A 13,227-nucleotide genomic window follows, 5' to 3' on the forward strand; every position below is an offset into this window, starting at 1 on the left:
CGCCACCTTCTCACGGGCAGTTAGAGATGGGCAATGAATGCAGTCTAGCCTCGCGTTCTAACCCCGTGCTGTACCTGTCCTGGGAGTGTTTGATGGGGGGACAGTGTAGAGGGAGCTTTACTCTGTATCTAACCCTGTGCTGTACCTGTCCTGGGAGTGTTTGATGGGGGGACAGTGTAGAGGGCGTTTTACTCTGTATCTAACCCCGTGCTGTACCTGTCCTGGGAGTGTTTGATGGGGACAGTGTAGAGGGAGCTTTACTCTGTATCTAACCCCGTGCTGTACCTGTCCTGGGAGTGTTTGATGGGGGACAGTGTAGAGGGAGCTTTACTCTGTATCTAACCCCGTGCTGTACCTGTCCTGGGAGTGTTTGATGGGGGACAGTGTAGAGGGAGCTTTACTCTGTATCTAACCCCGTGCTGTACCTGTCCTGGGAGTGTTTGATGGGGACAGTGTAGAGGGAGCTTTACTCTGTATCTAACCCCGTGCTGTACCTGTCCTGGGAGTGTTTGATGGGGACAGTGTAGAGGGAGCTTTACTCTGTATCTAACCCCGTGCTGTACCTGTCCTGGGAGTGTTTAATGGGGGGGACAGTGTAGAGGGAGCTTTACTCTGTATCTAACTGGGTGCTGTACCTGTCCTGGGAGTGTTTGATGGGGACAGTGTAGAGGGAGCTTTACTCTGTATCTAACCCTGTGCTGTACCTGTCCTGGGAGTGTTTGATGGGGAGACCGTGTAGAGGGAGCTTTACTCTGTATCTAACCCCGTGCTGTACCTGTCCTGGGAGTGTTTGATGGGGGACGGTGTAGAGGGAGATTTACTCTGTATCTAACCCCGTGCTGTACCTGTCCTGGGAGTGTTTGATGGGGGGGACAGTGTAGAGGGAGCTTTACTCTGTATCTAACCCCGTGCTGTACCTGTCCTGGGAGTGTTTGATGGGGGGACAGTATAGAGGGAGTTTTACTCTGTATCTAACCCCGTGCTGTACCTGTCCTGGGAGTGTTTGATGGGGACAGTATAGAGGGAGCTTTACTCTGTATCTAACCCCGTGCTGTACCTGTCCTGGGAGTGTTTGATGGGGGACGGTGTAGAGGGAGCTTTACTCTGTATCTAACCCCGTGCTGTACCTGTCCTGGGAGTGTTTGATGGGGGGACAGTGTAGAGGGAGTTTTACTCTGTATCTAACCCCGTGCTGTACCTGTCCTGGGAGTGTTTGATGGGGGACAGTGTAGAGGGAGTTTTACTCTGTATCTAACCCGGTGCTGTTCCTGTCCTTGGTTTTCTGTTCCTGATAATGCAGGAGAATTTTAAGCTTTGTGCTCTGACACATGGCCACAGACTGTTGCGAAGTTAGTGAGGTTTTGTGACTGGGTTAACTATAGGCTTGAGGATGGTAGTTTGAATGTGAGAGGGCTGTTTTGGGGCAGGATAGTATCAGACTGTTCCAGTGATGAGTTCCTGGTCTTCTGGTCTCCTGGCAGGGATGGGGGAGGGTGGGTGGTGAAGGATTTTGGATAATACGGCTCTGTGAGAAATACAGGTTCCACCGTCACATCCCTGGCAATGAGTGTGCCTGGGGTGAACGCAGTTAGACTGGTGCTGTACCAGGCTCCGCGTGGCACAGACAGTGTTGTGGATGGGTGAGCTATGCCAGCACTTGTGAGGGGGGCAGACAGGAGCCTCGGATCTGTAACTGATGCCCTGCTCTGTGTGTGAGTGTAAACCCTTCCGGGCTGGCTAAACAGTGGGAATCTCAGCAGGGGTCGGGTTTCGGGGAACCCACACACGGTGATATCGCCTTCCGGAAGGTTCTACTCTTTAACACCTATTTTTTTTTCTCCCCCCCCCTCCCTTGTACAGAGACGGAGAAGGCAGCCATTAAAGCAGGTAAGAGGGGGAATGGGAGTTTCCTGGTGGGGGGTCGGGGGGGCAGGGTCCTGGGTCGCCAACTCTGGGGGTGCATTCCTGGCGGTTTCATCACATGACCTCCAACCAATCAAACTGCGCTTCCTAACCACCATGTTGTCTTACAACGAGAGGTATTTGAAGAGGCCACACACAGCTCCCCCGCGCCCCCCCTGCTCCCCCTCTGCTCCCCCGCGCCCCCCTCTGCTCCCCCGCGCCCCCTCTGCTCCCCCCGCGCCCCCTCTGCCCCCCCGCGCCCCCTCTGCCCCCCCGCGCCCCCCCTGCTCCCCCGCTCTTGGAGACTGATCGTAGTGTCCCCATCATTGACTATTCATTCCTGGGAGCTGGTACAATGCCAGGAGAAGGTGGGCAGTGACTATTTGCTGCTTCCTGGCTGGGAGATGCCAATGATCTCTTGGGGGTCTTTGGCCTCTGGGTCACACTCTGTGTTCAGGAGGTTAATGGAAGCTACTCAGGATTGAACTGACCCAGTGGAGCTTCTGAGATTCGATTCCATGTCTCCTAATGTGGGCAAGCTTTCACAGTGGCAACAGCTGGCACAGAGTGCCAGTCCTATTCACCGTTGGGGAGGGCACAGTGGTTAGCACTACTGTTTCACAGCGCCAGGGACTCGGGCTTAATTCGGGTGACTGTTTGTGTGGGGTTTGCACATTCTCCCCGTGTCTGCGTGGGTTTCCTCCGGGTGCTCCCCTTTCCTCCCACATCTAACTGAATGCAGGTTAGACGGATTGGCCGTGTTAAATAGACCCTTCGTGTCCTTCGGTGGATTAGTCTTGGTTAAGAATGTGGGGCTGAGTGGGAGGGTGAGCCTGGGTAAGATGCTCTGTTGGAAAGTCGGTGCAGATTGGATGCGCTGATTGGCCTCCTTCCGCATTGTGGGAATTCTCTGGTATTCCTGGTTCTGGTTTTATTTCACACGGGCAGAGTGAGGGCAGGTCATATAAACACTGACCCCTGTTCAGAGAGAGCAGCTTGGAGGGAAACAAGTGCTGAGAGGCAGGAAGGGGGAGAAATGATCTTGTTTATAATTGATTACTTTCCCCGCTCTGTTACAGAACACGAACAATTCAAGGCAGAAGTTGGTAAGTCAAATAATCAAAGTCTACATCTGTGAGCACCTCACATCTCCCCGTGGCTGTGTCTCCAATAGCGTCTCTGACTCTCTGTCTGTGCCTCTCTGTCTCTCCGTCTGTGTCTCTCTCTGTCTCTCTGTCTGTGTCTCTCTCCCTCTCTCTCCGTCCGTGTCTCTCTCTCTGTCTCTCCGTCCGTGTCTCTCTCTGTCTCTTCGTCTGTGTCTCTCTCTGTCTCTCCGTCTGTGTGTCTCTCTCTCTCTCTCCGTCCGTGTCTCTCTCTGTCTCTTCGTCCGTCTCTCTCTCTGTCACTTCGTCCGTCTCTCTCTCTGTCTCTCCGTCCGTCTCTCTCTCTCTGTCTCTCCGTCCGTGTCTCTCTCGGTGTCTGCGTCTCTCTTGGTGTCGGTGTCTGTCTGGGTGCGTCTCTCTGGCTGCGTCTCTCTTGGTGTCTCTCGGTCTCTCTGGGTGCCTGCATGTCTTGGTGTTGTGTCTTGGGGTGTGTCTCCATGTCTGTGTTTCTCAGTGTGCGTCTGTCTGTCTCTCAGTGTGCGTCTGTCTGTCTCTGTCTCTCGGTCTGGTCGATACATCTGTCCTTGCCTGAAGCATTCTGAATATAGTTCTTTCTGTTGATTGGTCTGAAGATATTTTTGATAACACTGAATAAAGGCAGTGTGTGTGTTGCTGCTGTTCAAACTTCTTCAATCTTCTTTTCCAGATAAAGAGAAGGCAGCAGATGCAGCAAGTATGTAACCCAGAAAGGAGGGGGATTTCACTCCTCACTTCTCACTGTTATCTTTGCAATGGGGGGGGAGGTGGGGGGTGATCTGCGGGACACTAACGGGGAGTAAATGGAAATTCGGGAACAAACTGCAAATATTTCTCTGCACATCTCTCTCCTTCTGTTTTTCCACTCTCTATCTCTCATTCTCACTCTCTTTTCCCCTTCTCTCCCCTTCCCCTCTATCTTCTCCTCTCTCAGTCTGCCACAATCCTTCTCTCCCTCACCATCTCTGTCCCCCCCCTTCCACTCTCCACCTCTCCTTTCTTACTCTCCGTTTCTACTTTCCTCCTCAGCCTCTCTCTTCCCCCTCTCCATCTTTCCCTTGCGATTCTCTTTTCCAAACTCCCTTATTCTCTCCGCTCTTTCTTTCTCTCCACTTTCCCTGTCTCTCACTTCCCTCCTTCTCTCTAACTTTCACTTTCCCATCCCCTTCTTCCCCCCCCCCTCTCTCTCTCTCCCTATCTCTATCCTCTCTCCCTCTCTCTACTCCCTCCCTCTCTCCCTCCCTCAGTCCCCTCTGTCCGTCCCTTCCCTCCGAACCCTCTCTCTCCAGTCTGTCAACCCCTCCCCTCACCCTCCCCTCACCCCTCACCCTCCCCCTTGCCCCCCTCCCCTTTGCTCCATTGCCCACTGCCCCTGCCCCCCTTACCCCTCCCCCTCCGCCCCCCCCAGCTCGCCCCCATCCCCAGCTCCTCGCCCACTCCCCCTACCCCTTGGCCCCTCCCACTCGCCTCATCCCCCTCACCTCCCCATCTCTCCCTCACACCCTTTCCCACTCCCCCTCCGACTCCTTGCCATCCCCCTCGCCCCCCCGTCCCCTCTCCCTCGCCCTGTCCCCCTCGTACCCGTCCCCTCACCCCTGCCCCCTCATCCCCACCCGGTCATCCCACCCCCTCATTCTGCCCCCTTGCCCCATCTCCTTGCCCCACACCCATGCCCCCACGTCTCCACACACCGCCCTCGACCCCCGGCCCACCCTCCCGCCCACCGCCTCCTCTCTCCTGCCCCCCTCGCCTCCTCCCCCTTGCCCACTCCCCCTCGCTCCCTCCCCCATGCCCCCTCCTCCTCACACCCACACCTCGCCCCCTCCACCTCACCCCCTCCGTCTTTTCCCCTTCCTCTCGCCCCTGCCCCCACTCCCTCGCCCCCCTGCCCCGCCCCCTCACCTCGGTCCCCTCGTCCCTCCACCCCCTCCCCCTTGCCCCTTCGCCTGTCACCCCCTGCCCCACCCCCCTGCCCCCCTCTCCCTTGCCCCCGCAGCCTCGCCCCACCCCGTCGCATCCACCCCCTCCCCTCTTCCATCTGCCCTTCCCTCTGCCGTCCCCTCTGCCTCCCTGCCCCCTAAACCCCCGCCTGCCCTGTCTCTCTCCCCCTCTGACCCCAGCCCCTCTGACCCTGTGCCCTCTTCTCCCTCTATCTCACTCTGTTCCCTCTGTGCGCTCTATCTCCTTTTCCACTTGCCCCTTCTCCTTCTTCCTTCTCCCTCTATCCTCTCTCTCTCCCTCTATCCTCTCTCTCTCCCTCTATCCTCTCTCTCTCCCTCTATCCGCTCTCTCTCCCTCTATCCGCTCTCTCTCCCTCTATCCTCTCTCTCTCCCTCTATCCTCTCTCTCTCCCTCTATCCTCTCTCTCTCTCCCTCTATCCTCTCTCTCTCTCCCTCTATCCTCTCTCTCTCCCTCTATCCCCTCTCTCTCCCTCTATCCCCTCTCTCTCCCTCTATCCTCTCTCTCTCCCTCTATCCGCTCTCTCTCCCTCTATCCGCTCTCTCTCCCTCTATCCTCTCTCTCTCCCTCTATCCTCTCTCTCTCCCTCTATCCTCTCTCTCTCCCTCTATCCTCTCTCTCTCTCCTCTATCCTCTCTCTCTCTCCCTCTATCCTCTCTCTCTCCCTCTATCCTCTCTCTCTCCCTCTCTCTCTTCTCTCTCTCTCCTCTCTCTCTCTCCCTCTATCCGCTCTCTCTCCCTCTATCCTCTCTCTCTCCCTCTATCCTCTCTCTCTCCCTCTATCCTCTCTCTCTCTCCCTTTATCCTCTCTCTCTCTCCCTCTATCCTCTCTCTCTCTCCCTCTATCCTCTCTCTCTCCCTCTATCCTCTCTCTCTCCCTCTATCCTCTCTCTCTCCCTCTATCCCCTCTCTCTCCCTCTATCCCCTCTCTCTCCCTCTATCCTCTCTCTCTCTCCCTCTATCCTCTCTCTCTCCCTCTATCCCCTCTCTCTCCCTCTATCCCCTCTCTCTCCCTCTATCCTCTCTCTCTCCCTCTATCCTCTCTCTCTCCCTCTATCCGCTCTCTCTCCCTCTATCCTCTCTCTCTCCCTCTATCCTCTCTCTCTCCCTCTATCCTCTCTCTCTCCCTCTATCCTCTCTCTCTCTCTCCCTCTATCCTCTCTCTCTCTCTCCCTCTATCCTCTCTCTCTCCCTCTATCCTCTCTCTCTCCCTCTATCCTCTCTCTCTCTCCCTCTATCCTCTCTCTCTCCCTCTATCCTCTCTCTCTCCCTCTATCCTCTCTCTCTCCCTCTATCCTCTCTCTCCCCCTCTATCCTCTCTCTCCCCCTCTATCCTCTCTCTCTCCCTCTACCCTCTCTCTCTCCCTCTATCCTCTCTCTCTCCCTCTATCCTCTCTCTCTCCCTCTATCCTCTCTCTCTCCCTCTATCCTCTCTCTCTCCCTCTATCCTCTCTCTCTCCCTCTATCCTCTCTCTCTCCCTCTATCCTCTCTCCTTTTTCTCCTTATTTCCCTCTTCCCCCTCTATCCTCTCTCCACCTCCCCCTCTCTCTCTCTTCCCCCTCTCTCTGTCCTCTCTCCACCTCCCCCTATCTCCCTCTCCCCCTCTCTCTGTCCTCTCTCCACCTCCCCCTATCTCCCTCTCCCCCCTCTCTCTGTCCTCTCTCCATCTCCCCCCTCTCTCTGTCCACCTCCCCCTATCTCCCTCTCCCCCCTCTCTCTGTCCACCTCCCCCTATCTCCCTCTCCCCCCTCTCTCTGTCCACCTCCCCCTATCTCCCTCTCCCCCTCTCTCTGTCCACCTCCCCCTCTCTCTCTGTCCTCTCTCCAGTTTCTCCTGTCTCTCTGTCTCTCTATCGCTCCTGCCCAGCGGTAAACTGGGTTGTTGAAGACTCCATTGAGAAGATGCTGCAGTGTTGGTGGAGGGAGAGAGAACGTTTCCCTTCAGTGTTGGTAACCTGTCAGTATCTGGCAGTCCTTTTGAGGAGTATTGAGAGGGGGTATGTGTAAATGTGGGGCTCTTCCTGATTGAAATCAGTATCTGTAACTGACTGAAAGCAAATTACTGCAGACGCTGGAATCTGAAACAAAGAGTCTCAGCGGGTCTGACACAGCCTCTGTGGAGGGAGAGAATAGAGGCAACGTTCCGAGTGTAAATGACCCTTCCTCAGAGCGGTGGAAAACTGACTGAGACACAGACTGAGTGTTATTACTGAAACAGGCTTCTCTCTATTTTCACACTCTGGTGGGGGTCAGGTATTTAGTAAGGTGATTAATCATTCCAAGATGTTAACCATTTGATTTTAACCCATTTCTCTGATTACTTTTTGCCTGCAGAATATCAGAAGCTTCACACTGAGTTTGGTGAGTTGCTTGTCAGTACAAACCTGGTTTCATTTTGGTTACAAACACTTGGATGCGTAGCGGTGTTGTTACGGTAATCCCAGGGCCCAGGATTAATGTTCTGGGACACCGGTTCGTATCCCAGTGTGGCTGTTGGCAGAATTTTATTTTGTTTTAACTTAAACTCAACTAATAAATCTGCTTAAGTAGAAAGCTTGTCTCAGTACCGGTGACCATGTAGAAACCCATCACTTTATGCCACCTCGTAATCAAGGGCTAATGTCCTTTAGGGAGGGAAATCTGCCATCCTTACCTGGTCTGGCCTACCAGAGCCAAAACAATGTGGTTGATTCTTGAGTGCCCTCTGCATTAGGGTTCGGGGCCTTGCAAGGGCAGTTAGTGCTGGACAACTAATGTTGGCCATGCCAGCGATGCCCACATCTCATGAAAGAATAAAGAAAAAGATTCAGTTTAATTTAAACGTGAAATCAGACTCAGTTCAGTCTGTTCTGGGCCATTTCTTGACCTCGATTGGGGATTACATAGCAGGCAAGGTCCTATCTGGTGTTACAAACAACATGTCCCCTGAGCTAGACTGGGGTAGAAAGCTCTAGCCCCCTCAGGCTCTCCCCTGATGATTGGACCATCTAATTGGACAAGGATTGCCATGGTGAATGAAGGGCAAATGGTTTCTCTCAAACTTTAGTTTAATGCTCCTTATGTCGGCAAAGGAGAGGGTCCTGTGTGCGGATAAATGTAGCCTCTAGCACACATTAGTGAGCCCACACTGCATGCCCGAATGATCGTCTCAAAGATAATCGACCTGCCCGGGGGCCTCGGGTTCGAATCCCACAATGGCCGCAACAAAAATCTGGAATTAAAATTCGAATGGTGACCACGAAATGATTGTCGATTTGTAAAAACCCACCTGGTTCACTAATGTTCTTGAGAGCCGGCGATGGCCGAGTGCGATTATTGCTGGGCTATTAACTCAGAAACTCAGCTAATGTTCTGGGGACCCAGGTTCGAATCCTGCCCCGGCAGATGGTGGAATTTGAAATTAAAATAAAAATATCTGGAATTGAGAATCTGCTGATGACCATGAAACTGTTGTGGATTGTTGGAAAAACCCGCATGGTTCAGTAATGTCGTTAAGGGGAGGAAATCTGCCATCCTTACCTGGTCTGGCCTACATTTGATTCCAGATCCACATTACAGTGGTTGACTCTTAACTCTGAAGTGGCAGAGCAAGCCACTCAGTTCAAGGGCAAATAGGGATGGGCAATAAATGCTACCAGCCAGCGACACCCACGTGCCACACATGAATACAAAAAAATCTTCTGTCTTTACCTGATCTGCTCTACCCGTGACTTGCATGTGGTTAACTGCCACTCAGTTCAAGGGCATTTTGGATGGCACTAAATGCCAACCAATCTGCACTCTCTTCCCATGCAATACAAATTGTTGTTTCTTTACTCTTGACATTTGTCCTGATGAGTGCAAGACAAAAACAATCAGTGCCCAAATATCAGGACGTTGATGGAAGAATGATAGAAACTTACTCCATTGAAATGCTGGCTGGCCAGAATTACACTGTGACTGTTGACATGTAAAAATTGAACAGAAAAGTACTGACGTAGCAATTTTACAAAGGCGGTCAGAAATGGACGGCGCGCCAACAGATTTTCTTTATTGCTGCCATGAATTTAAAAATCTTGTTCATGAAGAAAAGCTATGCCATGAAGAGGAAGGTCTGTTTGTAACATCAAGTGTGTTGAGTGAGTTTTATTCATACTTTTCAATCTCTGTTTCCTTCTAGAGCAATGGAGACCTCTCGTTCTGTCAGGTACGTTCCCCAGTCTGAATGCACATAGAATCCCTACAGTGCAGAAAGAGGCCATTCAGCCCATCGAGCCTGCGCCAACAACAATTCCACCCAGGTTCTGTCCCCGTAACCCCACATATTTACCCTGCTACTCCCCCTGACACTAAGGGGCAATTTAACATGGCCAGTCCACCTAACCTGCACATCTTTGGGGTGTGAGAGGAAACAGGAGCACTCGGTGGAAACCCATGCAGACACGGGGAGAATGTGCAGACTGCGCACAGATAGTGAGCTGAGGCTGGAATTGAACCTGGGTCCCTGACGCTGTGAGGCAGCAGTGCTGACCACTGTGCCATTGTGCTGCCTTAGGGGTGTTCTCTTATTGGCATTTATGTATTACACTGAGCCAAAGAGAACAGGAAGACCAAACATTGTCAGAGCATTGTATATGTGTACGTACGTGTGTGTGTGTGTGTGTGTGTGTGTGTGTATACACACATGGATATGCATGCATATATTGTAACTGAATCATAGGAGTTTGGTGTGAGAATGAAGCTCACAAACATTATGGTACGATGGGTGATCCAGCCTGAACCACATCCCCAATACCAGAGCTCAATGTCCTGTCTTTATTCTAACCCGTTGGCCTGTCTTGCTTGGCTGGTCCTAAAGGAAGTTATGTCCTCAGTGGCTCTCAGACTCCCGGGACATAAACCTCCTTACCTTATCAAGGGGTAGCCCCCCTCTCCAAATCATGGTTCCCACCCTCGGGTCCTTGAGTCACTAAACTGGGATGTACTTTAGCTATTGCCCAGAGTATTAAAGGTTACTAATCTTCTGTCTGCTGTGTTTTTTGTTGGCAGAGTGGAAGAGGATAGAGAGTTATGCAGGTAAGACACTCACACAGCACTCTGTACATCTCACACGGGGCTGTCCAACTGCAATCCAGGCACCAGGGGTGGGGGTTAACACAGTGCAACAACTTGACTTTCACTTTTACTGACTCCAGATATTTACTTTTGATTGAATTCAAATTCTCAACCTGCCCTGGTGGGGCTCGGACTTGTCTTCGCTGGATTGTGATGCAGTAACTCAATGGCCGTATTTACACAGCGTTGTTCAGAATGTCTCGCCGCATTTCACAGCCAAAGGATTGCATTTGACGTAGGCAAATGGATCAGTGGGGAGGTGGTAGTGTAGTGGTGTTGTTACAGGACTAGGAATACAGAGACCCAGGTTAATGCTGTTGGGTGTATGGGTTCAAATCTCGCTACATTCTTGTCTCAGTGTTAATTTTGTGATGTCGAGATGCTGGCGTTGGACTGGGGTAATAAGCACAGTAAGAATTCTCACAACACCAGGTTAAAGTCCAGCAGGTTTATTTAGTAGCAGGAGCTTTTGGAGGGCTGCCCCTTCATCAGGTGAGTGATAGGTTGACGCACGACAACACAGAATCGCTGAGCAGAAACTGATAGCCAAGTTCCGCACACATGAGAACAGCCTCAACCAGGATCTTGGGCTCATGTCACACTATCTGTAACCCCCACGATTTGCTGGGTTTGCAAAATCTCACTAACTGTCCTGGCTGGAGACAATACACATCCCTTTAACCTGTGCTTAACCCTCTCTCCACTCGCATTGTCTGCACTGTAAAAACTTGAGTCCAACCATTATCTTGCAACTGAGTCTGTACCTACATGTCCCCCATTTGTGAACCAAATCCTGCACTTACCTGATGGAGAGGCAGTGCTCCAAAAGCTTCTGCTACCTGTTGGACTTTAACCTGGTTTTGTGGGACTTCTTAATATGTTAATTTCATCGATTGTTGTTTAAAAACCCATCTGGTTCACTGATACCCTTGAGGGAAAGAAGTCTGGTCTACGAGTGACTCCAAAGCCACAGCAATTCTTAACTCTTAACTACCCAATTGCCCAGCAAGTCGCTCAGTTGAATTAAATGAATGCTGGCCTTGCCAGCGATATTCACATCCCGTGAAAGAATAAGGAAAAACATCACAGTAAACAGTGGAGGTTTCAGATAAGGATGAATCAGAGCATCGGGTAGAACCCGAGCTTGGTTTTAGTACCTCACTTTAGCAGTGCGGCGCTGGGTAGGTCAGCTTGGATTTCTGCGTTAAGGTGTTAAATGGTTACACTAATAAGACGTCTACTCGTAGTTATTTGTCCACCGTTAAAACAGGCAACAGGTGGGATTCGAACCCACAAACCTCTGACCCAGAGGTGAGAACTTCACCCACTGTGTCTGGGTTTCCTCACACTGTGCTCCATCCGGATTGGCACGTGCCACCTCTAATCTGCTCTTGCCCTGGCACGTTGGTTAGAAGACTTGGGCAGAATGTGGGTCCAGAGAGCAGGAAAATGGGAGGTGGCCTCATTGTAAGGTTTTTGGGAGGCTCGAGAGGGCGGGCACTGCATTGATGTGTCCCCTGGGCAGACGGCCTAGGCCGAAGGGTCAATGTCTGAGAATGATGTTGGCGAGTTCATACAGCGATGAGGAGAGAGATTCCTTCATCCAGAAATTTTGGAATTCTCCGTCCTGGAGAACAGTGGACACTCAATTGTTGGGGATATTTCAGACGGAAATTGAATTTTTTTACATATTAAGGAAATTAAGAGATATGGAAATAGTGCAGGAAGGTGGAGATCAGGGAGAAAGTTGGCCATGGTTGTATTGGACGGCTCCAAGGATGTTTGTGTGGTCCACTCCATCGCCTAATGCTCATACTCTTGTCTTCTTTGCTAGCTGCTGTGAAGATAGACCCCTGGACAGCCAACGCGAGTCTGACCGTCTCCCCGGATGGGCTGACTGTGAAAGGTGGAGAGACGCTGCAGGTCCCTGACAATCCAGAGCGGTTCGACTCTGTCCCGTACGCGCTGGGCGAGGGTGCTTTCACAGAGGGCACGCACTACTGGGTGGTGCAGGTGGCAAACAAGACCTACTGGGATGTGGGCGTCGCCAATGCGTCAGTCCAGCGGAAGGGCATGCCCAACCTGTGCTCGGACGCTGGCTTCTGGACACTCGGGCGGGACGGTGAGCCGCACGGGATAAGTGATCCGAATCGCTCCCGCATCAAAGTGACGGACAAACCTCAGAAGATCGGAGTGTTCCTGGAACTGGAGGCGGGTAGAGTGTCTTTTTACAACGCTGATACCATGTTCCATCTCTACACGTTCAACGCCAACTTCTCAGACAAAGTCTACCCGTTCTTTTGGCCTGGCTGGGATGACGCACCTTTATCTGTCTGCCCGGTCAAGAACTAGTTGACCGACGCCTCATTGGTTAAGGACAAGTTAGTGACTAGCTAACCAGTCCCCTGGAGACATTTGTACCTATTACAAAGTACCTTTCAAGTGGTTTTGCAATGGAAACTTGGGTTTCCCACTGAAGTATTGACCCAAAGTGAGTCTGTGTTCCAGACGCTTTGCTGTAGACAGTCGCTGATACAAGGAAGCAATAGCGACAAACTGCTCAGACCTTTGGCCATTGGAGGCTGAAGTGGAACCTATGGATTCTACTGAAAATGTCACAACAGAGACTCTCTGTCACCTTCACAAGCCAAGGAAAACCTCATTAGCTCTTTGGGCAAAGTCGCCCAGCCTTTATCTCCTTGTGTGTGCCTGTTGGGAAGCTTCCATACAAGGACATTTTATTCCTGAATAATAAAATTTTTTTTTTGATGCGTTGTGAAAAAGAAAGATAACATTGTAATGAGAACAAGCGCATCGTGAGTTAGATTAATAAGGGTGCCTCAAGATAACTCAGTATTTTGTATTGTGAAAAAGAGAAAGGAGACATTGAAAAGTTACCATGTTGATCTTTCCCTACATCCTACCTATGATTGTAACACTACATTCTGCATTTTTTCATTTCCTTCTCTATGATTGGTATGTTGCCTGTATAGCATGCAAGAAATAATATTTTTCACTGTATACTAATACATGTGAAAATAATCAATGAAATCAAATTAAGCTTGCTGGTAATAACACGTGGAGCACTGCCTCTTAACTTGAGCTGTTTGTCATCCAGTATATTGCGAAGGA

General features: G+C 51.3%; 1 protein-coding gene across 1 annotated transcript in view; it reads left to right on the forward strand.

Annotated features, from left to right (window-relative positions):
- Positions 1 to 12,479, forward strand: part of LOC145337547 (butyrophilin subfamily 2 member A1-like) — a 33,991-nt gene extending 21,512 nt beyond the window's left edge. Inside the window, exons 7-13 of the mRNA XM_080182338.1 lie at positions 1,861 to 1,887; positions 2,982 to 3,008; positions 3,712 to 3,738; positions 7,336 to 7,362; positions 9,161 to 9,187; positions 10,030 to 10,056; positions 11,930 to 12,479. Coding sequence (XP_080038464.1) covers positions 1,861 to 1,887; positions 2,982 to 3,008; positions 3,712 to 3,738; positions 7,336 to 7,362; positions 9,161 to 9,187; positions 10,030 to 10,056; positions 11,930 to 12,447 — 680 coding nt within the window. The 3' untranslated portion in view covers positions 12,448 to 12,479. The remainder of the gene's footprint in view (positions 1 to 1,860; positions 1,888 to 2,981; positions 3,009 to 3,711; positions 3,739 to 7,335; positions 7,363 to 9,160; positions 9,188 to 10,029; positions 10,057 to 11,929) is intronic.
- Positions 12,480 to 13,227: the final 748 nt, after the last annotated feature.

Source organism: Carcharhinus amblyrhynchos, unplaced genomic scaffold (assembly GCF_965287045.1).
Source record: "Carcharhinus amblyrhynchos unplaced genomic scaffold, sCarAmb.v2.hapA scaffold_52, whole genome shotgun sequence".
Classification (NCBI taxonomy): domain Eukaryota; kingdom Metazoa; phylum Chordata; class Chondrichthyes; order Carcharhiniformes; family Carcharhinidae; genus Carcharhinus; species Carcharhinus amblyrhynchos.